Source organism: Pelecanus crispus, chromosome 15 (assembly GCF_030463565.1).
Source record: "Pelecanus crispus isolate bPelCri1 chromosome 15, bPelCri1.pri, whole genome shotgun sequence".
NCBI lineage: Eukaryota > Metazoa > Chordata > Aves > Pelecaniformes > Pelecanidae > Pelecanus > Pelecanus crispus.
In genome coordinates, this window is record NC_134657.1 from 8,508,836 (window position 1) to 8,532,575 (window position 23,740).

Sequence of the window (23,740 nt, forward strand, 5' to 3'; positions counted from 1 at the left end):
CTAGACAACATTTTTACCCTATGTGAAATCAGTTTTATGGTTAAGCAGTAGATAAATCAGAGCTGTTATTACTGGACTCCTCTGTTGATATAGTTATAACTATTGCTTGTTTACTGGACATTTAATCGACCTGAATCTCTGAAGGTTCGCAGACTACAATATGCTATTAACTGACAGCATCCACTTACTAAAAATGCATTACTTCCAAAGATTGATCTAAAAATCTAGCCCTGACATTATTATAGTTAAAACTGAAGAGGAAAACCCGACAAATTCAACATCCATACCATTATTCAATCTATTCTATACCACATAGAAGCATACCCTAGAGCTCAAAATATCTGCCTGTGTTCTTTTCTAGCAGATTACTTCAGTATGTCCAAGGTACTATTTCAGTAAAGGGGAAAAAAAAAAAAATTCAGATTTTTTTTAAAGTCCCTACAGTTACACACAGTTTACAAGCATAGAACTATTTGTACAAAGTATGGGTACACTAACCGATTAGCAATAGTGCTTGATATTCAGAGAGATATCCAACCATACAAAACAAACTTCAAAACCTCATGTGCAAAAGTTTATGCAGACAAAGCAGACAGAATTTCCAGATCCTTAACTTGAGTTTCTTAGTAACATGCCCTTTCTTGGGCACTGAACCAAGCCTTACCATTTGTGTTATGACTGGGTTTGTGCCCTCGATGCTGCCCATACGTAATCCCTCTAATTAGTTTTCACGTATTTCCTGTTTACTTCCTTATTACATAGGCTCATGTTTTGCTGGAACCGTGCCTTGATTTTTGTTGGACTTCACCATAAACAGCTCCATTACCATATCTGTTTGGAACATACTGGTATAAACTTAACAAATACTATGCCCACAAACCCAATGGTTAACTGCTCACATCGGTTTTGTCAATTTTTCCATTGACAACAACAGATCATTAAAGCAGGTGGTAGATTCTGCTAGTTCCTTGTACTGTGTCTAAACTGGCTACTGAAAAAACAAGCAGTATTGAAAATCTGATATCCATTAGGTTCATGGTTATTATTCTCAAAATATATTACTGCCAGCTATCTAATATGAAATGAAAGAAGTGACCAGACACACTGTAAATTTTGTCAGAGAATGACAGAGCCATAGAAGACTTAAGATCCGAGACAGGGTTCAGGGCAAAAAGACAGAAAGAATACTACTTATACTACCACCTCTCAGGGGAACGGCTCTCCAAGCAGCATGCTGAAAGAGATTAGAATTGCAGAAGCACATGGCTAAATCAGTCACCTGTGAGGTGTAGGTCACAGGTGCATCTTAGAGCCTTTCCAGAAGGCTGGTGAGCTCTTTCAAAATTCTATGGTAACAGCTTAAGAACAAACTTTAACCTATTATTTTGCCTGAAAAAAAGTATTTATATGCTTTTATTGCTTTATTTTATGTAATTTGAAAGCAGTATATGCTGAATGAACACTTGCATTAATTGGTTGTCTTTTAAGTTTGTTTTTTGCATAATACAAACAGTAAACCAATCAACAAGATACTTTGGCAAAAAAAAAATCCTGACAGTACTGACAACAGTATCTTGTCACTTTTGAGCACATATCCAGTGTAAACTTAAACATAATACTAAATGCTTACAACCCTACAGCGACAGACCAGTTACTGGGCAAGTGTAAGCCTGAGGAAATTACTAATTCAGTCTCAAAACAGATGCCAGAGAGACACCCAGTGGCACAAAACTGCATCTGCACACATGCGCACACAACTCTCTCTGCATAAAATACCCTGTCTTCGACGCCTCAAGACATGAGAAGCTATTCTAACACCACAATTTTTGTTTAACACTGTTTAGGCTATAACAAAACAAATGCACAACAGCACTTTTACATATGTCTGTGTCACCTGTTTCTTTATCTAACAAGTATTTATTATCTTGTCCTACTGATTTCAGTTCCCAACTTTCATATGTTCATGGAGTAATACATAAAGATTTTTAAACTGTATTCAATAATTAAGTTGAGATTAACAAATTTAACTACAAACTTCTAATGTGTATTTAAAAGAAATCTGGGGGTGTTGATAGGTGCAAAAAAAGAACCAAACTAAAACCCCAAACTCTTATCTGAAAAGCCAAGATATCTGCTTATGTATATACCAGCAGCAGACCAAACTGCAAGGTATCCAAGTGCTTTATGCTCTATTTTAACTACATAAACAGTATCCAGTACAATTTTGGTTGTGATTTCATGTCCATAGGAAAAAATGTCAGTTGGCTGGAGGCACGTAGTAAAGTTATATTGAATAGCCTTCCCCGTAATTTTTAGCATCTCCAAACATGTACTACTCTGAATTTCCACTAAACCTAGGGAGACCCATTCTTTTCAAAACCAAAGAAAACTGAATGAGGATCTAAGTCAGAAGGAGAGAGAGACATAAATGATGAAATCAGTACTCCGTTTCTGAACTTCATTATAACTGGGTAATAAAATAGTTCACAAAGTGCCTGTCCCAAATCTTAATATTTGAAGCAAATATATGAGAAAGTTAAATACAGAAAGAAACAACAGATCTGTCAAACACGGTTTAGTATTTCTTATATATTTAGGGCTCACCAATAAGTGGTATTTTGCTTACAGAGCATAGAAGAAGACATTCTAAAAGTGTAGAAGTTTATAATTAACAGCTACGTTTTTTTGCTAATAATGCTGTCTAATGAAGACTATAAACATGCTCATTCAGTCTTTATTTTAAAACTAACGAATCATAATCCTTCTGGTCTTTAAAACCGACAGTGACGTGTTAAAAAGAAAAGATTCATAGTATTTTCTTTTATGGTTAAGTAATGTATAAAAGAAGTACTTGAATTTCATAGTCACCTTAACAGCTTTTTGATGGCATGTACTCATTCAAATATTGTGTGTCAAAGGCTGAAAAATCTAGAAGTACTGTACTGTGAATTTCCTGATGTGTGATCTTAGAATGACAGATAGCTATTTTCCTGTGAAGTATTTACCCGATTTACTTATCTAACACACTGTATTCCATGTGGTCCCACTTTATTTTCTGTCAACCTTACAGATTGTTGACTAAAGGGGTTAGGCGGGTGGAGAAGTCACTGACTTACCTGTAAAGGAATAAACAGAAACAGGAGGAATTCTTTTTCTGGAGCAACTTACTGGGACAGATCTTTAATCAACAAACTTCCTTCTGCTCAGGATGCTAGGAGAGAGATGAATTCATTGAAATGTTTCCTTGGTAAATCATGCATGAGATGTCCCTCCATAATGGATAGTTAATTCAAGTTTTTTAAATCCTTTAACAACTTTGGCCTGATCTTGTGAAGCACTTCATATGAGCACAAGTCTGCATATGCGTGCATCTCTGAAGAACTAAAACTGTTATCAAAAATTGATGATACATGTTTCTGGTTATCTACATTTGATTAACTTTCTCAGGCGACTGAAAGTTAACCCAGTCTAAACTGAGAGGCCAACAAGAAAACCTAAAACCCACAACTCCTCAATAAACACTGTGAAATACTGACAACTTGGACTAAATCAGTTTGGCTGTTCATGATACGTATTTATATATCAGATTCTAATGGGATTGGGATTTTTTTTTTTTTAAGAGGGTATGTAATAGTTACAGGCTTACCTGCCTACACCCAGTATTGAAATCCATTCCCCATAATTTCTCCATTGCCAAACTTGCCCTCATAATAACTTCCATCTTTGAAGAACAGCTTGTCGCGACCTAGAAAATAAAACAATTCCTCCAAGCCCTTTTAACAGACAAATGAAACTTCCCCATATTTTTCTCCTTGATATGATTAAATTTATATCTATGTATTGTTAGCACCTTCACATGCTTTAGACTTTCTTAAGACTGAATATTGACCCCACTTGAAGGGATCTACAAAGTATATACAAGGCAGAAATCCTAAATCCATTCAATATTGGCTCTAATAGAACAGAATGGAATCACAGTTTTTAAACCTCTTGAAGTTAAAGATCTGACTTTCACAGCAGTCTGTAAGCTCTACAGCTATGCCAGTTTTACAGGAAATGATCACTTACTGTATTGTGTAAAAAGGCGGATGTTTGCCTTCTGGTTCAGTCTTAGAGCATGCAAAAGGTTTTAAAGACTACAAATAACCTTCCCCCCCCCCCCCCCAAATAAAGAGGAAACTAAAAGCATTGTTGCAAGCTCAAGTCACTTATGCTCCTCAGGTCAGGGCCCTGAGTACACCCAAGAGGCCCCAGTTCCTCTGACAAGACCCACCTGAGGCCCCCACACGCACCCCTGCCCATCACATTAAAAGACAAGACAGCTGAAATTATTTAAACAATACAGAAAGACTAAGTTGCATACTGAGTAACTAGTAACACAAGAGTAAAAGCACTAATTTTACTCAGGGATACCTACTTTAAATTTCAGTATAAACAACACTTATGTGAAGAGAAATATATTAATTTGCTTCCTATTTATACTCACTTTACATTGGAACGGGAACCACCCAAGCTCTTAAACGTCTAAAGGTCATTATAAGCGTTACAGACAGACTACACTGCCCTTGCATCAAACAAGAACGCTAGCACAGAAAATAAAGCAAACCCGTAAGAGGCAAAGCGCTTGTATTTACATTCGCCTAACGCCGGAGCGCGGGCTTAGCGCCTCTTCGTCTTAACGAGAGGCCGGACTTCGCGGCCGGAGGAGCCTCGTCCGCGCCCCTCCGGGCCAGGGGCCAGCCTGAGACGGCACCGCGAGGGGGCCAGGGCGGCGCGGCCTGCCCCGGGGAACGCTCGCTACCACACGCACGGCGAGGCGTCTGGAAGACAAGGGACGGCGGCGAAGGGACGGCGGCAGAGGCCCGGGCCGAGGCTGGCTGGGGCCCTGGCCCTCAGCGCCCACCGCCGCCCCGCACGAGCCCCGGGCACCGGCCCATGGCAACGGCCTCCCCGCGCTCATTGGCTGCGCGGGAGCGAGGGGCGGGGCGGGGCGGGCGGCCCCTGAGGGCAGCGGAGCGGGCGGGCGCATGCGCGGCCGCTAAAGGGCGCGGAACCCGCCGCGGTGTCGGCCGCGCAGGGCGTCCCCGTGCTCGGTCGCTGCTGGCCGCGCCCCGCCCGCAGCGCAGGCGGGAGGGCACGCTTCTTCTGCCGGTAGCGCGGCGGCTGCCACCTCCCGCCCCCGCCCGTCCTCACACCCGCCGCCCTCCTCGGCGCCGCGGCAACGCCCACTTCCCCCCCCGGGGCCAATAGCGGGGCAGAGCCGAGTCTTCATCCCGCCCCCTCCCGCCCCGGAAGCGGAAGTGGCTTCTCCCCGCCAGGGCCGCCATATTGGGTTTTGTGGAGGGGGGGCGGGGGGGCGGAAGGAAGGACCCGGCTCGGCGGCTGTGAGTAGCTGGCGCCCGCGTCGGCGCCCGGCCGAAGCCGAGGGCGGGAGGGGTGGGAGCTTGCGCCTCCGGGCTGGCGGGCGTGGAGGCAGCTCGGTGGGCGGAGGCGGTGACGGTCTCCGGGCGGGAGGGAGCCTTGAGCGAGCGGCCCCGCCGGCGGCTCGGGGGCTCCTTGGGCTCGGCGACCGCCGCCGCGGCCTAGGCGCTGCTGCGGGCCGTGCTGCCGGGGCTGCCTGCCCGCGGCGGGGCCCGGGGGCTGCTGCTGCCGGGCCGGCCTCCCGGGGCCTGCCGGAGCGCTCGCGTTCCCGCTGCCCGAGCCGCTGCCTGTCCTAGGGCTGTGCCCGGGCCCGCTCCTGCCTCCGGGGCCCCGCTCCTGGTCTCCGTGCCAAAACAGCGCCAACCTTTGTGCGCTTTGATTTTTTTTTTTTTTTTTTTTGCCCCCCCCCCCACACCCCCCAAGCGGCCGGTATCGCCGCTGTCCCGCAGCGGTCGGTCTGAACCAGCGCTAAGGGTGCGTGAAGTTTCCGGGTGCAAGCAAGGGCCGCAGGTGCCGTGCGGCTCCCTGGGGACACAGCAGTGAGCTGCTGACGGACCGGGCGGCTCTTGCGGTGCATAAAACTAAACAGTGCCATTTTTAGGATAAAAAAGCTAGTTTGCACAACCAATGGGTTATTTTCCTGCAGTTATCCATTCACCGTTGTTAATAAATCACTTTACTGTGTTGCTCTTCAAAGACGTTTCCTCTATGAGATAAGGAGACTTGTATGAGCAGTAATACGTTCTTGCTAGTTCCGTGTTTCATCTGTACTTTAAATTTAAGAAAAATCTGTATTATGATCAGAGAGTTGTCTGAAAATTCTGTACCTCTCTGTATGTGATGATGTGAGGCGCAAGTTAAATGTCTTTATTGCCTCAGGTCATGTCATTTTTAAGAACTCGGCGATGCAGTGGTATTTGTAATGGTATTACCATAACAATTGTGGTAAAAAGCATAATTGTTAAAGGTCATGTGTTCATCTACTTGGTGTTTTTCAGCAGAGAAAAACTTTTTAATAGACGGTTTAGTTTTAGTAGCAGTCTGTATTCTGCTAGTAGCAAACTATTCAACTGTTTGTTATATTAATTTTTGTGTATCTTTCTGATTATTGGCGTTGCTGAAATGGCTGAAGGGTTCTCATAACTCATGATGCTGAACAGTAAAGTCTTAAGTTACATTATGAAAGGGATTGCTACTGTTTAGATTTAATTATTGCCTTAAGCCAATGAGATCTGACTTGTGTCTTAACTGTAAACAACCTTCAAAGCAATGCCAAAGACTGCCTTCCTTGATAATACTCTAATTACAGATGTTCTTTAAGTAAATGTTTTAAAATTATAAGAAGTACTAACTAAATTCTAAACTATGTCATGTGATAAACTTCAGCCTATGCTGCTTAAACTGAGTCAGTGAGAGGTTTGTTTTCAGTAAAACAGTGTTAGCCGGTTGTGTTTCTTGGTCTGCTACAGAAGAACTGTATGTATGATAAACAATCATACGTCATCACATATAATGTAATTTTTTACACCAAGCAAGATGCCTACTCTGTCATAAAGCCATCAGTTGCTTACATACATGATTCTTCACTTGATCTGCATAGGTTAACATTTACAAGATTGTAATGTTAGGTCTGCTTGTAGCCTGTATTTGCTGTGGATGTATCTGTAAAATTAGTTTTGAGCATGTGAGAGATTTTATGTTTGTGATCTTTAGAGAATTGCTATCTGATCAATAGATTGAGTATCTTTTTGTTACGACTTTACACTTCAGGACATTTCAAAAAAACCCAAAATCACAAAATTATGCTCAGCTAATAATGCTGAGTAACGTCTTTCTTCTGCAGTGCAGTGAATGGGGAGAATAATAATTACTTCCTTTTGCCTGTAATGAAAAAGTCTATATCTATATTGTATCAGTTTCTATTTGACTTTTTTTCTTTTTAGCTATAGCTTGAATTCAAGTGGACTGCAGCTCCTGAAGCCTCATAATGAATGCCCTTATCTTTTGAAGTGTAACAGGACTCCTTTTTTCTACTTACTAATTATCCCATAGGATGTAGTTTTCAGATGTTTACAGACAAATTATACAACTTTAAGACTCTGTGCCTCCCCCGATTGTCCTTGGTCTCAAATTCTATTTTGCAGCAATCACTGTATTGCAGCATCTAGGATAACTTACATTTTTCTGATTTAGTAATGTTTCACATATCTTTATTATCATCCGAGGCTCTTGAGATATTAACATAGGGCTGAAAGTACTCCCACTGTCCCAGAGTTATGTAGTCCCACCCACGGATGAGGGCTCCAGGAAGTAATGTCAGGGATCGCTTTTGGTGATGTGGCAGAAATGTTTCTGTTTAGAATCTGTTTTATTTTGTTTGTTTTATATCTTGAAGTGAGCTGTAAAACTTAGTTGAGCTGAACTGAAAAGAAAAATAAAGATGTTAAATTGGTAGCAGAAGCATGTACTAAAAAATAATTCCCTTGGTTAAGTTTTTACCTGAGTTCAGAATCCTGGCCCTTTACTATACACTTTTGCTCATGCATAAAACTTTTCTGTGACTGCTAAGCTCTTCCTGTTCAAGAGACAGATAAAAGCATTGAATAATTCTAGCTGTGGGCAGTGTTTTGGCTTAGGTGTTTACGGTAGAGTTTTTTGTCTGTAACCACTCATGTACAGAGTCCTGAACTTAAATTTCCTCACTATCTAGTTACTCAGTATTTAAAAACCCTAAGCAGCTTTTAAAAATATATTTATTTTGGTTTTGTTCTTTGCCTTTAGAAACTGAGGTGACAGGAGGGTGGTGCTGCAGTTCATATCTCAATGCTTAGATGTTATAACTCAGCTCCTGCCTTCTCAAGGTGAAGATGTCTAACAAGGCTCATTCCTGCATTTCTGTATGGACTTGTTTTTTCCCTCCCTGAGGTGGATTGGATCTTGTCTTGCCTTTGTAAAATACCCTGTTCCTTGCTTTCTTGACAATTTATCTTGGAAATAATTTCTTTTGGAGTAATGTCCTCTCTTTAAGAATAGTTCATTAAAAATAATTTGTTTTAAACAGGGCAATCCAAAAGAGTATCATGTGTAAATGCTGGTTCACATAATGTATTGTAAAGCTTCACTGAGCTTAGATTTTTTTGTTTTAAATGTTACCTATGTATTGTGTTTTGTTTCCACAGCAACCATGTCAGAAGGGGACAGTATTGGTGAGTCTGTTCATGGAAAGCCTTCTGTGGTCTATAGATTTTTCTCCAGACTTGGACAGGTTGGTTTTCTGTAGGGTTTTTCTGGCTCCATTAGAAGCAGGTCTCAATGCAGTTTCTTAAACTCATTAGTTTTTCGATGAGTTGTTGAAATACTAAAATCTGTACAAAAGATTTCTTTTGAAGCCTTTTAAAATAGATAACAAATATGATAAAACATAGCTTAATGGAATCTTTAATGTGCATATATGTGACATTGCATGGTGAAAATAATATATTGTTATTGTCAAAAATGAGGAGTGACTTCAGATGTCATGTCAGATTCATCCTAAGGAAAATAAACTTGCATAAAATTTGAAATTTAAATTGCTTTACAATGCCCATTATGAAGCATTAGGAAATTATTTTTTTGCCTGTGTAAAAATATGGAACCTTTCAAATGCTTGTAAGTATGTTTAATTAAGTTTGTTTGTAGTAAAGAATACAAATGTTTCACGTTAATCTCCTTCCCAAAATACTCTTCACAAATACTTGCTGTTTCTAATGCTACCCTGTAATAAACGTTACGTGCTGTGCATCATGGATTTTACAGATGTACATTTTACATTTCTTCCTAGATCTACCAATCCTGGTTAGACAAATCTACTCCATATACTGCAGTGCGATGGATTGTAACTTTGGGTCTGAGTTTTATCTACATGATTAGAGTTTATTTACTGCAGGTAAGAAAACTGGATTTACTGCTAAAGTACTGTTAGATATCGTTACTGTTCTATATTTTTGTGTTAAGGGAGTTTTTGGAGTATGGTATTACTTTGGAATTACAGACGGTATCATTTAGCACACAGTAGAAGGTAAATTAGTCTGAAGAAAGAACACATCTTGTTGGTGTTAAACTTACTGCTTCAGAATGGAGAATGTGCGAATGTTTGAGGGTATTCATCCAAGGGCAACAGAAAGTGGAAATACTCTGTTAGTTTTGATGAAATTACATAATAAAACTCTGAAAACTCTCCTGCAATTAAGGTTTTACTTTTATTTTTAAAGCTGTGTAACAATGCGTTCAGGAGCCGGTGGTTACCTTCAGTCATGCAAACCATAAAGAACTGCTTTTTCAGCATCTTTGTCACTGCAGGCCAGCGGCAGGCTGCATCTCCACTAATCAGATGCCTCTGTTTCCTGCCAATCTGCAATTCAGTTAAGAACTTGAGAATTGTTATTCCCAAAACCCAAAGATGACAGATTGAATGTGGAGGCTGTGCAGGTGGTAGTAATAGGAAGATTTAAGAGACTGAAGCCTGCAAAGATGATTAAAAAAAGTGATGTTTTTATGTTGTTTACTTCTTTTATGCTGCTTTTATGATGTCTACATCTTGAACATAGACACTGGATGCCTGAGAAAATCTTTCATATTAAATCTGTCAATACATGAGGGATCTGTGCTACTTTCATATTCTAAGGCTTGTTTTGATTAATATATTAGGTCTACAGTAGTGTACCTTAGAAAACATGTAGCTTAAAAAGGCTAGATTTCATTTTTTTCATCTTGCTTATTTGTATTGCAGTAAGTTTAGTCCATATTTAAGTAGCTTTAAATGAAAACTGTTACGTACGTTACCTGTCAGTCCACAAATAAAAGAAATGGATTCATAAAGGTGATTTAATCATTTTGTAGTCAGAATGTTTATTTTATACAGTGAGAATTTTTAATATGTTTTAACAAGTCCAGAAAATTTTTTGTGGTAATGTGAGGATGTAGAAAAACACTTGTCAAGGAAGCAAAAAACCAGATTGTTTGACCTTGTTGAAAAATCAGTATCTGAAAATTATTTTCAGGAAGACTTTAACCTTAGTCTCTTTTCCTCCCTGCTTCAGGGTTGGTACATTGTGACATATGCCTTGGGAATCTACCATCTAAATCTCTTCATAGCTTTCTTGTCGCCAAAGGTAGACCCCTCTTTAATGGAAGATTCAGGTATGATGAATAGTTCATTTTGCAATAGTTTTGAACTTAGTAAAACTTCCAGCTCTTTTTGTCCAATAACGTAGTGTAAAGATGTGCAATTTTAGCATGACCTTGTATTTTTAGACTTGCAAAAAAATCTATACAACTTGACATCAGGAGTTACTTTAAAATTTGTCTCTCTTTCTCAGGACTTGAACATATTCCATATTATACTAGTTTTCTGTGTTCTGAAGGAAGGTTTATGTGACTTAAGTTCTCCCCAAAATAACTCAAGTGACCCAGCACTCATTTCTGTTACCTATTTTCTTTTGGGAAATCAGTGTTAAGTTACATTAAAACAGACACTGTAACTGGAATCTGTGTGTAACAGTGAAAGCTTTTTTTTTTGTTTTGTTTTTAAAGGTAAAAGATAAAAAAAAATTGGAGTCCGTATAGTGTGGAAAATTATTGTGAGGTGGTTTGTGGGTTTTGGTGTTTTTTCTGTTTTTCAGATGATGGTCCTTCCTTACCTACAAGGCAAAATGAAGAATTTCGGCCTTTCATTAGAAGGCTCCCAGAGTTTAAATTCTGGTGAGTGGATCCATCTGCCCATGCTCTATTTTAGAAAAATACAAATATCTGCATCAAATAGTGGTAGCTGGGTTGAAGGATTAATTGTTAATACTCTTTTTAAGGCACTCTGCCACTAAAGGAATCCTGGTTGCTATGGCATGTACATTCTTCGAGGCTTTCAACGTTCCTGTTTTTTGGCCTATCCTTGTGATGTACTTCATTATGCTATTTTGTATCACTATGAAGAGGCAAATCAAGGTAACTTGCCAAGAATAGGAGGTAGCATTTGTGATGTCAGAATTTACAGTATTGATCCAAACTGTCTATTCAGTAGAGCGCTTCAGAGGTATTAACGGTATTGCACATGCTTCTTTACTAGAGGAACTTGAACAACTAACACTTGAATGTTAGTTCAAGTGTTGCATATTTGAAGCTTTGAGCAAATACTGACAACGGGAAACAAAAATACTCGGTAAAAGAAGTCTTCATACACTACATTGCAGAATTTTATGCTCGCTTTCAAAAGGTTTCAATCTTAGAATTCAATATCTGGTTTTTATACAGGATGAGTTTAAAATTTCTCATCCACTTCCTTTCTTCATTTAACTATGGCTATTTTTAATGAAGAGGTCTTGTAGGATCTCTGATGGGTGAAAAGGGAAGTTCTGACAAATTGATGCGAGAAAGTAGATGGAGAGAAGGGGAAGAAGAACATAGGCAAGTCATTCATACCATCTTTAACAAATTACTTACAGTTTGTTGGCATTGTAAAAGGAGAGCCCATTTTTTTTCCCAGACGTTCAGAATTTTGGATAGGTACTGGTATTTAAAGTTGTAAATTAAAGATTAAAGGGTAGTAAAGAATTAATAACCTGTATGCTCTCTCTGGTTTCCTGTGATTCCCCCGATCAGTAGTCTTCACTGTACTGTACAAGTTGTTGGGTATACCCAAATTTGAGATTTACAAGGTTGGGCTCATACCCCTATTTCGATGTGAACTGGTGCATGATTAGCTATTTCATTACCTTTACAATACTGATGAACTGTCTTTCCAGAGGACTTTGTAATTTACAATGTGTATTACAAAACATTTTTGTGAATGTTAGGTAAGTTTCTTGCCTCAAAAATCTATCTTTTCTCTTTACAGCACATGATAAAGTACAGATATATACCCTTCACACACGGCAAGAGGAAATACAAAGGGAAAGAAGATGTGGGAAAGACCTTTGCTAGCTAGAAGATGCAATCAACCTGTTGACCAATTCTACTTCTAACTAAAGGAACGATTTTGAGCCATTGTAACAATGCCTTTTTTCTTCATAAAAAATGATTAACAGAGTGGTGACAAAGCAGTTGAATTTTCATTTTAAGAGGATCTTGCTATTTTTATCTGAAATATCAGTTTCTTGAAGAAACTGGCATTCTAACCAAATTGCATTGAGTATTATCTTTTGTAAGAAGTTGGAGAAACTTTGGATAATCCCATGGATTTGGGATAATGTATTTCTTTCAAGACCCATTGCACTCACTGAAGAGATTAATGGCTTAGAGTTGGGTATTTTCACATAGTTCTCCTGCTCAATATCACCCTGAAGTGCTGTGCACATATGTAGAGGAAAAATGTAAGATGGCGCACATGATGCTGTTTTCTGCTTCATGACTGTGTGCTATTTTCATAGAAAAATATGGTAGACCTAAATAGATGCAGAACTTAAGCCAGTTCCCTAAATGCCTGGTATTACTGAGTTATAACCAAACAGATAGAGGTGGGAATAAGAAATCTACTGAATTCTGGGGTTTGCAGTAGGGAAAAAATACTCACAGCTTCTGAAGTAACTCATTTGTGTTGGGTTTTAATGCCAGTTTCACCATTACATCTCCTAGCAGATGCTAAAATTGGGCTCTTTCATGATGACTCAAAAATTTGTTCAAACTCTATAACAATTTCCTTTGAGGACCTGGAATTATAAATATATATATTTTAATTGTTAATAGATGGAGTTTCTTTCATACTTAAGGGTTTCTTGATTAATTTAAGCTGACTTCATGCAGCCCCTTCAGAATATACCCAAACTGGCCATAGCAGACAAATGGTGTGGGTTTTGACACAGCTTTTCATTTTCTATGGGGAAAAAAAAAGAGAGGTAAATGACCTGCATGTAAACTTTTTCATGTGATACAACTGCGGTTTTATTAAGTGACTTTTTAATTCCAAAATTTATTAAAAGACAGTGTCCCCCTTTACTTGTTCTCTATCTTTATATCCATATATTGATCTAACAGTATTTATGGCTCCTTTTCAATAATGGTTACCCTCAATTTATCTTCATGCAATGCCTTTTTCAACTCTTCAGGGAGCATTCACTTGCAGAAAGTAGGAAAACATTAGCTCTTTGAAGATTCTGAATGGAGAATAGTGGCAACTTCAACAGACACCCCATTGGAAGATATGTGTAGGAACCCTTTCATCTGATTTTGTCAAATGAAGTCATTATGGAGCTCTGGAATTCAGCCTTCAGTAATCCTGGGAAAATGACAGGTAGTTTTAGTTCACATTGATCTGTTGTTTTTTTCTTGTTTGCGTGTGTTATTAGCAGTGTGGAAACTAGTAATGTCAAAATTTAAAATGATGGAAACACACTATGCAGAAAGGGCCTTATAAAAGTACCAGTCATGGATGCTTGCAGTTTGCCTAAAAATCTGAAAGCCCTGACATGGAGAAGCTGTCTTCAGGTTTGCTGCAGTTTCTGACTAATACGGGCAAATCAGGGAGAAAAATAATGATGTTTATTGTGTTTATTAACGTTCAGGTTAGCAACTGGGATGACTCCTACTAAACAGCAGTGTTAACAACATCCATGGCAAATTAAGACATTTTTACCTCCACTTAATTTTGAACTTTAGTGGCAGCTTGAGATTAATGCCTTCTCAGTCTTAGGTAGGCATAGATGCTCTGTATTCAGTGGGATTAACAGTTTTCAAATATGGATTGTAGATGACGTTGGGACAACGGTATAGTTCCCTAGCTGACTCTCAACATGGAATGGCCAGAGAAGTTTGATGTCATTTTGTTAAACTGCTCTATTTTTATCACTTACAAGTGCTAAAAATAAATTACCCTTACAGAATTCATGAAAAACTTGGCTTGACAATTTCAGAGATACTTCCCAGTCATGGACTGGGTCCTATTTGTTTTTCTGTGCAACTAAATGTTTTTCCTTACGGATTTCTTAGTAAGGAGATCAGGCAGTGATTTCTTTAGGTAGTCATGTTTTGATTCGTGATACGGACCGTTTTTCTTCCACTGTTGCCTTGACAGTTTTAAATAGGTGAGGGATGCCTGAAAGTTTTCTGGTGTAAGAAAGGGATGGTATTGCAGCTCTGAAAATCACTTTTGTACACTAATGATGAAGTGTTCGCATAGTTACCAGCAACTACTTTTTCTTCCATTTATAGATAGGACAAAAAGTTAAACTAATTTTATTGGAGTTTTTATGATAACACTTGGAGATTTAATTGTTAACGAGCTAACCAGGATTTCTGCAGTACAAGTAACCATCTTAAAAGTGCTCTTACTGTAGCACGCCTCGCCCTGCCACCCCAAGTCCATGTTCAGTGCCATTTGTGAAAGATCTATTGAAACTGTAACTCGTGATCCACAGAGTGGATCATCTGGCTTTTCCTCCCCATCTGTATTGAAAGAATACAAATAAATTTGTCTTGTACATTTTCTATCGTGCAAGAATTACAAGATATGTTAACAACTAACAATCTTTTTCCCTGCTGCTCCAAATGCTTGTATAACTGAACTAATAATAACTTAACGGGAGTAAACCTTGACGAGGTGATGCTGCTGAATCCCTCCTCCTTTATACTGTAAAATATTGGCTTGGCTGAAATAGGCCCTGTTGCCATAAAGAGGGGAGAGGGTCTTGTGGCTGGTCAGCCTCTTTCTATCTGTGTTAAACTGTAGAAAACACAGACAAAACTTAAACCGTGTTATAAAACTAATGTTTTATAGTTGAGCTTAGTTTCTATTAGTATACATACTAGGGCTTTTTTGACACAAGACTTGTTACATTGCTATAGTCTAAATGTCTAGAATACTTGATGAAAAGTCTTGACATCTAATAGTGATAGAAAAGCTTTGAGTTTGGAAGCTGCATGTTAATTGATCAGTGTGCGTAGTCGTCTGCATTACTATGGGTTTGCATTTGTTGCTTCTGTTGATCTAAGGGAAATTCATGGTTTGTCGTATCAAGGAAACCTGCGTTACTGTTAACCTTGCCATGAAAACAGAGCGGTACATGACACACATTTATCATCAGAACTTGAACTGCAGTTAAACTAAGGATTTGTTTACAGCTTTTGTCCTTTTCCTCTGAAGCCTACAGTATGGACTCATTATTAGGCTACAGGAGAAAGGGAGTCTTACAAATCATAGAATTTTACTAATACCTTGAGCATGCTATGAAAGGTTGGAAGACTCGTTATCCACACTTATATTTAGAGAATGAGAATCCAAATTAAATTTTCCATTGCCCAAAGTGAAGAAAGCTATTACATTTGTCTTAAGCACTTCTTAGACATATTTTTAGTACGGTCAAGAACCATGTTCAAAGAAACAAAAGGGTAGAGACAGAAATAGATTTATTCTGTAAAAGTGGAATGAAGTGCCACCTTGCACAGGCAGTTACCAGTTTTATAATAAAGTCTTTTTCTTGGACTAACTCAAGCTGTATGACAACTTTATAAAGGGTATAAGAGCTGAGGCCCTCGTTGTGAAACAGAACAGATTTTTCCGTTACAGCTGATAGTGACGTAGGTAGATTAGTTTCTGAGGATGAAATTTCTCTCTGCACAGTGGACATTCTGTCTACAAAAAGAAAAGAAATTAGGTAAACATACTGAACTGCTATAGTTAATAGTTAAAAAAAAATCCAAATATAACTGTTTAGCTACTTCTAGAAAATAATCAGCATCCATAATGAAACATTTTTTTCAGTCCAGTTTGCGACGCAAGCTTAACCATGTAGTGTTCTAAGCTAGCCTCATTTAAAGAGCAACTTGAGGTGACATGGGTGCTTAGAAGATGACCTTAAAACCGTGGTCGTTGTACACAGCATACAACATCTTCACCTGGAAGTAACTTCTTCATCTTAGGTGAAAGTGACCTCTCAGATTTTCACCTTCAAGGATGAAAGCCTGTCTAGCAAAATCACTCAAATGATCACTAATGTTTTATTCACATATTCTGTTACCCATGAATATTGCTAAGTAATGCTGACATATACTAATTTCAGAGGTAATTTGTGGTTTATTTCTCTCCTTCACACTAAAAATAACTTCCTTTATTTTTACTTGCAGCTGAACTAGAACTAGCAGACTGCGAGTCTCTTTATTGCCATCTTTACCCAAAATATCTAGTATTGCATTATGCATGTTTTTACTCCAGTGTACTGCAGGCCAATTTCACTGCAGAGTTCATTTGTCTTAGGATTGCAGGCAGTTTTTCTCAGTTGCGTTGTCCTGAGTTTATCATAAGCTGTTTCCCAACAGGGACCATGCTTTTACCTGCTATTTAACAACCATTTCCTCAAGCAGTAAGCCAAAACAAACTAGATGGATTCTTAACAGTTCTTTTGGTATGTGTTTGGGGTTTGGTTTTTTTTTTTTTTTGATCTAGGTGGCAATACTACTTCTTCAGTTAATTTTGCTAACAGGTGGAATCAGAAAAAACTACAGTTAGAGCCAGTATGAAGAAACATTTATTCATGTACACTAGAAGTAGTATTTAAAGATACTGACTGTGTGTTAGAAGATACTCTTTAGTTCTCTAAGTCAGAGCTTGTAAGTTTTTGTATCTTTGCTTGGTGGATCCAGTAGGAGAGTCAAAGGGTTTATTAGGTCAGCACATTCCAAAAGACTAAGAGTTACTAAAATGGTAACAATTGTTGTCAGTGTTAAGAAAAAACAAGCTTAAGTCCCACACAAAAAAATCCTGTGCCGTGGATGTTGAACTAATCTCCAAGTAGTAAATTAGTCACCAAGCCTTTAGGGCAAAGAATAAGGTAAAGATGCAATTATAGTGAATGGATGTTTTCTTCTTCCTTATGGTTTTCATCAAATATCATATTCTGAACACTGTAAGTGATAGGAAATCTGTGTACGGGAACTATTCCTCTAACAACTCACTTCTTTTGATAGCTATCTGGTTAAGAAAATGGTCTGGAACACTTTCTGGTACAGTCTAACAGGACAGTTGCCATTTAAGGGGCCCTCTTTCAGTACCTGCTTTGGTTACACTCGTTCGCAGCCTCTAGTGAGTCAGTTTTCTGAAGGGAGCCCCCACTAGCTTTCCGTTCCGCATCCCCACGTAGTGAACTTGCTCCATAACATTTGCTGCCTCCATTACATTTCTCTTTCAAAAACAAACAGCTGATAAACTGAAATATGCTAACTGGAGGGGCGGGTAGTATGGTTTGTATTAGGCAAACTATATATATTCTTTTTTTTTTTTTTTTTAAAGGATTACATGAATCTGACTACCCAATAAGAGAAGCATCTATTTTCACAACCTTGGAAAGCACATCTGAGTAATTCAGTAAATTACCACTCCTTCCCTGCAGCTAGATGAAAACTTCTGCCACAGCTTCTGACAGCATTCAGGCAATGAATGTTGGCTAGGTCTTTACCAGCAGATCGGAAGTGACTCGTGATGTTCCCTGATTTGTGTCAGGGTGGTGTTAGGAAGGCACTAGCTCATCACAGGCTGCATTCCACTTTGTGTCTTCAAATGGTGTATCTATCGTAGAATTTAACAGCTTGCATTGGTATAACCTTGGTGCATTTAAATACAGGCCTTTGGCTATACTGATTTTAGTGTCAAGACCAATTTTTGGATCTTAGGGAAATTCTCTGAGAAGTTGTATTTGCTTGATTCTGTTCCACCACAGCCATACTAGTACCAGTGCAGGAAAATTTAAGTAGATTGCACCACTTATTTCTAAAACAGCTGCGATAATACATCCGAGGTATAGCACAGACATAGCCTCTGTGGCAAAGACGTTATGTGTAAGTAACACTTGATGCCTTTTTTTCTGGCAAGCAGTTTTCACTCTTTAGAGAAAAATGGATGACGTCTTATTCCACGATGACTATAAAATCCTTAATGGATGAAAATTCTGTTGTATTTCATTAATCCAGAGCAAAATCCAGGTTTAAAATAACATGCGTAAGACCTAACTCAGTTTGGTTCTAATTTATTTGTTCCTTTTTACGGGAAATAGGTGAAGGCGGCTTCAGAATGTTATCACTTCTGTTGTTTCTTTGCAGTCAGAATTATAGCCTAGGTCTGTAGCCAAAGGAATTATCTTCATGTCTGACTTCCACAGTAGTCTGATTGCATTTCAATGGTTGGAACAGAAAACTGCTCACCTTGTGCATTACACAGATGAAGTAAATAGTCATTCTGTTCTAATAACATATATAAAGGTCCTGGTAATCTCTCGTGTGGGGATTTTGGGTGCCTTAGTGACAGAAAGGGTATTACTTCAACACCCAGGCTAACAGGTATTTTCAAGTAGAAATTTCATCACAGTCACCCCTTCCAGCCTCCATTTGTCCTCTGTACTTACTCTGGTGTTACACCACTCCGTGATGCATTCCCAGCAGAACAGGTGGCCACAAGGCGTGGCTGTTGTGTGTCTCCGTTCTTCCAAACACAAAGTGCAGCAGGAGTGGCGCCCAGTAGTTTTTTCCTTGGTCATATTTCTAGTTAACATAGATATTACTTAATTTTATTTAGCCTGCTTGTAAGAAATACTTGATAATACAATCCTAAAGTAAAACCCATCTTCAATATTAACCATTTTTGTGAAGATCTCAAAAACATGAAAGCAAAGCATGAAATCTAAGAGATGCTTAAAACAGTGAGGAATGCATCAAACATTACGTTACATCAGGTTCTAACTTAAGTCAGAGTGTCACTCCAGTGTTCTCCCTGTTCATGAAAGCTATTACATTTCCCACCATTGCTTCCACCTCCTTCCTATTAAGTAAAAATCATCATACTTCTGATGAGCTAGGTTGCGGTGTAGTTTCCATTCCTGCCTTGCTCTCTGCTTCTGTTTGAAGCTGTACATCTGAACGCCAATTGTTAGAAGAAGATGGAAGAGTGAAATTATTCCGAGAAACTTGTAACTTGATCGAATGCTCTGATCTTCTCCTTGCAGTCCTCCAAAATGCAGCTACATAGTTCACAGAAATGAGAGGTTTTGTTACTGCGGTTTTATGAAACTATGCCCCGCCCTCACCACCCAATAAACTCTTCATTTGGGATTCTCATTTCTGTCCAAAAAATTGACATGTTTCTAGGACTTATCAACCTGCTGCCTCTCAGGAGGTCTAATGTGTCCTGGATGCATCTCAGTCAGTCAGGCTGCACTTAACTGCTGTTTGAGCAAGGATCAATTGTCTTTGAGTTGTCTGTCTGTCCATCAAAACTGCTGCTTTAGGTTTGGTTTTGTTATGTAGCTCTGAGCTGAGTAAATAGTCAAACACCTCTTTTCCACATTGACACTGGGAATCGTTGAGGAGTCTTCTGTCTATACACATATCTGGGCCAGCAGCTGATTTTTTTTTTTTTTGAAAGATACTTATTGAAAAGACTGTGTGAAATTAGCATTGTTCTATATGAAAAGCTTATCTAAACGGGTACTGATTTTTGTTCAAAACTGTATTTAAGTATTTCCCACGGATTTATTAAGCCACTCCTCATTTTTTCCTGTGTTTGTAGAAGGCAGACTGGACTAGATAGTGTCCTGAAGTTGCATAGGGTATTAACTTCTGACTGCATTCGCATTTATTAGCTGTAACCTTTCAACTGCAGGGACTCATAACCCCTCTACGTAGTATTAAAAGTTTCCCTCTCACCCAGTCTGCTCTGCCCATATTATTATAATCCGCAACAGCCAAATTCTGTATCTGTTTTATATACATGGCATCCCAAAAGAGGCCAAAACACTGCAGGGGACACTATCTTCAAACAAGAAATACATCCACTTACATATGTGATTCCTGTGATTCTTTTAGACAGGTGATAAAAAGTGCCACTTATGTAGAATATTGCCAGATGTAGTCGACGAAGCAAAGGTACGCATTGTTTGAGAACATACACAATTTGTAAGACTGTTTTCTTCTGCTGTTCTGTAAGCTCCCCAACTTGTTTCTGTATCCAGTTTCGTATTAAGGTCCTACTGGATAAGCCAAGTGCTGGGTTGCTCTGCGAGGTTCTGGACTCATCAGCTTCTATCTGCAACTCATGTTCCAGATGCAGCAATCCCTTTTCTAAGCAATAGGGTACTACAGTATGAAGAGAAATGAAGATGGCCCGTCGAAGAAAAGAAGGTACCCTTTTCTTGGTTGAGTCAACTTGAACAATGTTAACGTACTCCTCACCCAGAGTCTGGTAACCTAAATCATGCGTGTAATAGAAAACATGCAGGGTGAGATGGCAATTGCAATATCATTCTCTGTATGGCTGAGCAGCGGTGACAGGCTGCGCAGGCCAGAACACATCAGGTTTCAGAAACAGTTGCAATTTTTTGCGTTGAATGAGGCGAGCGCTATGTTCACATCAGCATCTGCAGCATCAGTATCTGCAATGGCTTTAGGCTTAAAGCCGGGATACTTTTTCAGTGGCATGCATCCCTTTTCTAAAAAGAACTTCTGCTTTTGTAAGAACATATATCTAGGTTGATAAACTGCTGCATTTGAACATTTAGTGGTTTCGTATTTAATAAAAGGTATTTAGAGCAAAACAAACAAAACCCCACATTAAAGAAAATCACTGTCGCGCAGTCTCATCGCAGCTGGTGGTCGCCAACAGCGCGCAGCCGCCCAGGACAGCCAGCCCGTTTTTCACAGAGCTTGGAGAAATGCTAAATACGAAGTTAACCGGGCGCGTTACCTGACAGAGTGGTGAGGACGAAGTAGGCCACATCAGAAAGCAGTTCAATCTCTTTCCTCCATTCCAGCCACTTCCTGGCACCTAAGGGATCGGGATCCTTGCCCTTAACTTGCCGTGAAATCCGTGCCGATCCGAGCCCCTCTGCCCGAGTCTCCCCCGGCGCCCCAACACCGGGTTGCCGCCCCCGAGCCCCGCCGGGCATCGCCCCGCCTCCGCCGCGCAGTCCGGGAGCCCTGAGGCAGCACGGAGCCGGCGGGCCCGGCTGCTACCGGCGGCTCCCCGAGCGCTGGCGGCGCCGCCGCGCTCCCGCCCGCCCACCACAACGCCGGGCCCGGCGGCCGGGCCCCTCGGCAGGGCCGGGGCCGAGACACCCCCCCCGCCCCGCGGCGGGCCTTACCCGCGATCCCGTGCAGCGCGGCGCCGGCCCCGCTGCGCAGCCCGCTGCGGTACAGCTCGTCCTTCTGCCCGCTGCGCACCACCTGCGCCGGGCCCGCCGCCGCCAGCGCCATGGCGCGGCCAGGGAGACGGCGCCGGGCCCGAGGGGGGCGGGGCGGAGCGGGGCGGGCGGCGGAGGCGGTGCCTCGCAGGGGCGGGGGGAAGCGGTTCCCGCCCCGCCGCCGCTCTGGCAGCCTCCGGCCGCGCCGCCGCCGCCTCGCTCCCCTCCGTTGCCGCAGGCTGGGTGCCCGGTAGCCCAGCCGGCGCCCGGGCTCGGTGCCGCCGCCGCTCCGCAGCCCTGGCCGCCTCCTCCCGGCGCCCTGAGGGGCGGCTGCGGCGGCCCAGGAGCGCGCGCCGCGTGTGCCTGAGGTAAACGGTAGCGGCCGGGCGGAGGCGGGAGCCCGGGGCCCCCCGGGGCCGCCTTGGCGGGGCCCCGCTCCGGCTGCGGGGGCTCGGGGCGCTGGCGGGCGGCGGGGCCGGCGCTCCCCGCTGCCCCTCCGCCCCGGCTGAAGGGCTGCGGCCCGGGGCAGCCCGGCGCGGCCGGTCCCCAGCGCCCGTCGCCGCAGCGTGCCGGCTGCGTGCCGTCCGTGGCCGGCCCCTGGGGACAGGTGGGGCTTGGAGGGAGCAGGGTGAGCGCGCACACGCGTTTAGGCCTCAGGCAGCGGGGCTGCTGATACAGTGCTCTTGGTGGCGTGCCTGGCTGCTGCTGGACGCAGGGACTTGAGCGGGGCCCCTGCCTGGTGGCCCCCGCCTGGTGGCTCCTCTCTGGTGGCCCCCTGCCTGGTGACTTCTCTCTGGTGGCCCCTGGCTGGTGCCTTCTCTCTGGTGGCCCCCTGGCTGGTGCCTTCTCTCTGGTGGCCCCCTGGCTGGTGCCTTCTCTCTGGTGGCCCCCTGGCTGGTGCCTTCTCTCTGGTGGCCCCCTGGCTGGTGCCTTCTCTCTGGTGGCCCCCTGGCTGGTGGCTCCTCTCTGGTGGCCCCTGCCTGGTGGCTCCTTTCTGGTGGCCCCTGCCTGGTGGCTCCTCTCTGGTGGCCCCTGCCTGGTGGCTCCTCTCTGGTGGCCCCTGCCTGGTGGCTCCTCTCTGGTGGCCCCTGCCTGGTGGCTCCTCTCTGGTGGCCCCTGCCTGGTGGCTCCTTTCTGGTGGCCCCTGCCTGGTGGCTCCTTTCTGGTGGCCCCTGCCTGGTGGCTCCTCTCTGGTGGCCCCTGCCTGGTGGCTCCTCTCTGGTGGCCCCTGCCTGGTGGCTCCTCTCTGGTGGCCCCTGCCTGGTGGCTCCTCTCTGGTGGCCCCTGCCTGGTGGCTCCTCTCTGGTGGCCCCTGCCTGGTGGCTCCTCTCTGGTGGCCCCTGCCTGGTGGCTCCTCTCTGGTGGCCCCTGCCTGGTGGCTCCTCTCTGGTGGCCCCTGCCTGGTGGCTCCTCTCTGGTGGCCCCTGCCTGGTGACTCCTCTCTGGTGGCCCCTGCCTGGTGACTTCTCTCTGGTGGCCCCTGCCTGGTGGCTCCTCTCTGGTGGCCCCCTGCCTGGTGGCCCCTGCCGCAGGGCTCTCTGGCCTCTCGAGGGAGACACCCACAGCCCCGTTACCGGCGATGAGGCTGTTGCAGGCGTGAGACAGTGCTTAAAAAAGAAATCTTTTGGACGGTCCCTATGAGCAATGGCCTTTTTAACAAAGGTAGCAGCATTCTGAAAAAGTTTACTACCTGTATGCGCCTTGAAATCCGATACATTCATTTTTGTCAAAACACGTTGCTTCTTTTTTGTCAAAACGTGTTTCCTTTTTTTCTTAGCAGATTTTAATGTCAAATAGTTACAAATTCAGTTTTGCAACATGCTTAAGTCAAGGGGAAGTTAAACAGTTCTGCAGCGTAATTGATTGATTTGACAAAGCTGCTTTCACTTGGATTAAAATAGATCTTTTTCCAGAAGAGTTTACAGACTAATATTGCAGGAACTCACTTGAACGTAATGTGAAAGGGTTGGAGCTTGTACTTGCTTTTTTCCTTCTCAGTGCTGAGAAGCAGAAAGAAGGGCTACCTACATAAACATAAACACAAGTAAACTGGGTGTTTGTAGTCCTTGAGTTTTCAGTACTCTGTTACTAGCAACACAGCTTGTGACATCAAAGTTCTCATTTAGCTGTACCAAAAGTTGTAAATTCTAAGTAAAGCTGTGATGAATCTTACAGTTAAGGAACGCATTCCT

At 42.2% G+C, this 23,740-nt stretch overlaps 2 protein-coding genes and 1 long non-coding RNA gene across 10 annotated transcripts in view; 1 reads left to right on the forward strand and 2 right to left on the reverse strand.

The window, feature by feature from the left end:
- Positions 1-3,758, reverse strand: part of LOC142594953 (uncharacterized) — a 40,851-nt gene extending 37,093 nt beyond the window's left edge. Inside the window, exons 1-2 of the long non-coding RNA XR_012831653.1 lie at positions 3,647-3,758; positions 3,117-3,211 (exon numbers count right to left, since the gene is read on the reverse strand). This is a non-coding gene — a long non-coding RNA (uncharacterized LOC142594953). The remainder of the gene's footprint in view (positions 1-3,116; positions 3,212-3,646) is intronic.
- Positions 3,759-5,367: 1,609 nt separating this feature from the next.
- Positions 5,368-13,386, forward strand: RER1 (retention in endoplasmic reticulum sorting receptor 1). 7 transcript variants are annotated; one of them, XM_075721454.1, is made up of 8 exons: positions 5,368-5,384; positions 8,203-8,282; positions 8,601-8,686; positions 9,242-9,346; positions 10,500-10,599; positions 11,082-11,160; positions 11,265-11,400; positions 12,290-13,386. In XM_075721454.1, exons 3-8 carry the CDS (start codon positions 8,606-8,608, stop codon positions 12,377-12,379), a joined length of 591 nt encoding a protein of 196 aa, XP_075577569.1. In that variant the 5' UTR covers positions 5,368-5,384; positions 8,203-8,282; positions 8,601-8,605; the 3' UTR covers positions 12,380-13,386. The 7 variants fall into 7 exon arrangements, with proteins under 7 accessions (XP_075577569.1, XP_075577570.1, XP_075577568.1 ...); XM_075721453.1 differs by lacking the exon at positions 5,368-5,384 and adding an exon at positions 5,980-7,432; XM_075721455.1 differs by lacking the exon at positions 8,203-8,282.
- Positions 13,387-15,775: 2,389 nt separating this feature from the next.
- Positions 15,776-21,621, reverse strand: PEX10 (peroxisomal biogenesis factor 10). Of its 2 annotated transcripts, XM_075721449.1 has the most exons (6): positions 21,510-21,621; positions 21,113-21,193; positions 20,210-20,616; positions 19,216-19,391; positions 18,780-18,915; positions 15,776-16,018 (listed from the first exon to the last, which is right to left on the reverse strand). In XM_075721449.1, the coding sequence occupies exons 1-6, from the start codon at positions 21,619-21,621 to the stop codon at positions 15,947-15,949; spliced, it is 984 nt and encodes a 327-aa protein (XP_075577564.1). In that variant the 3' UTR covers positions 15,776-15,946. The 2 variants fall into 2 exon arrangements, with proteins under 2 accessions (XP_075577564.1, XP_075577565.1); XM_075721450.1 differs by lacking the exon at positions 15,776-16,018 and having other exon boundaries at positions 18,895-18,934.
- Between the last annotated feature and the right edge of the window lie 2,119 nt (positions 21,622-23,740).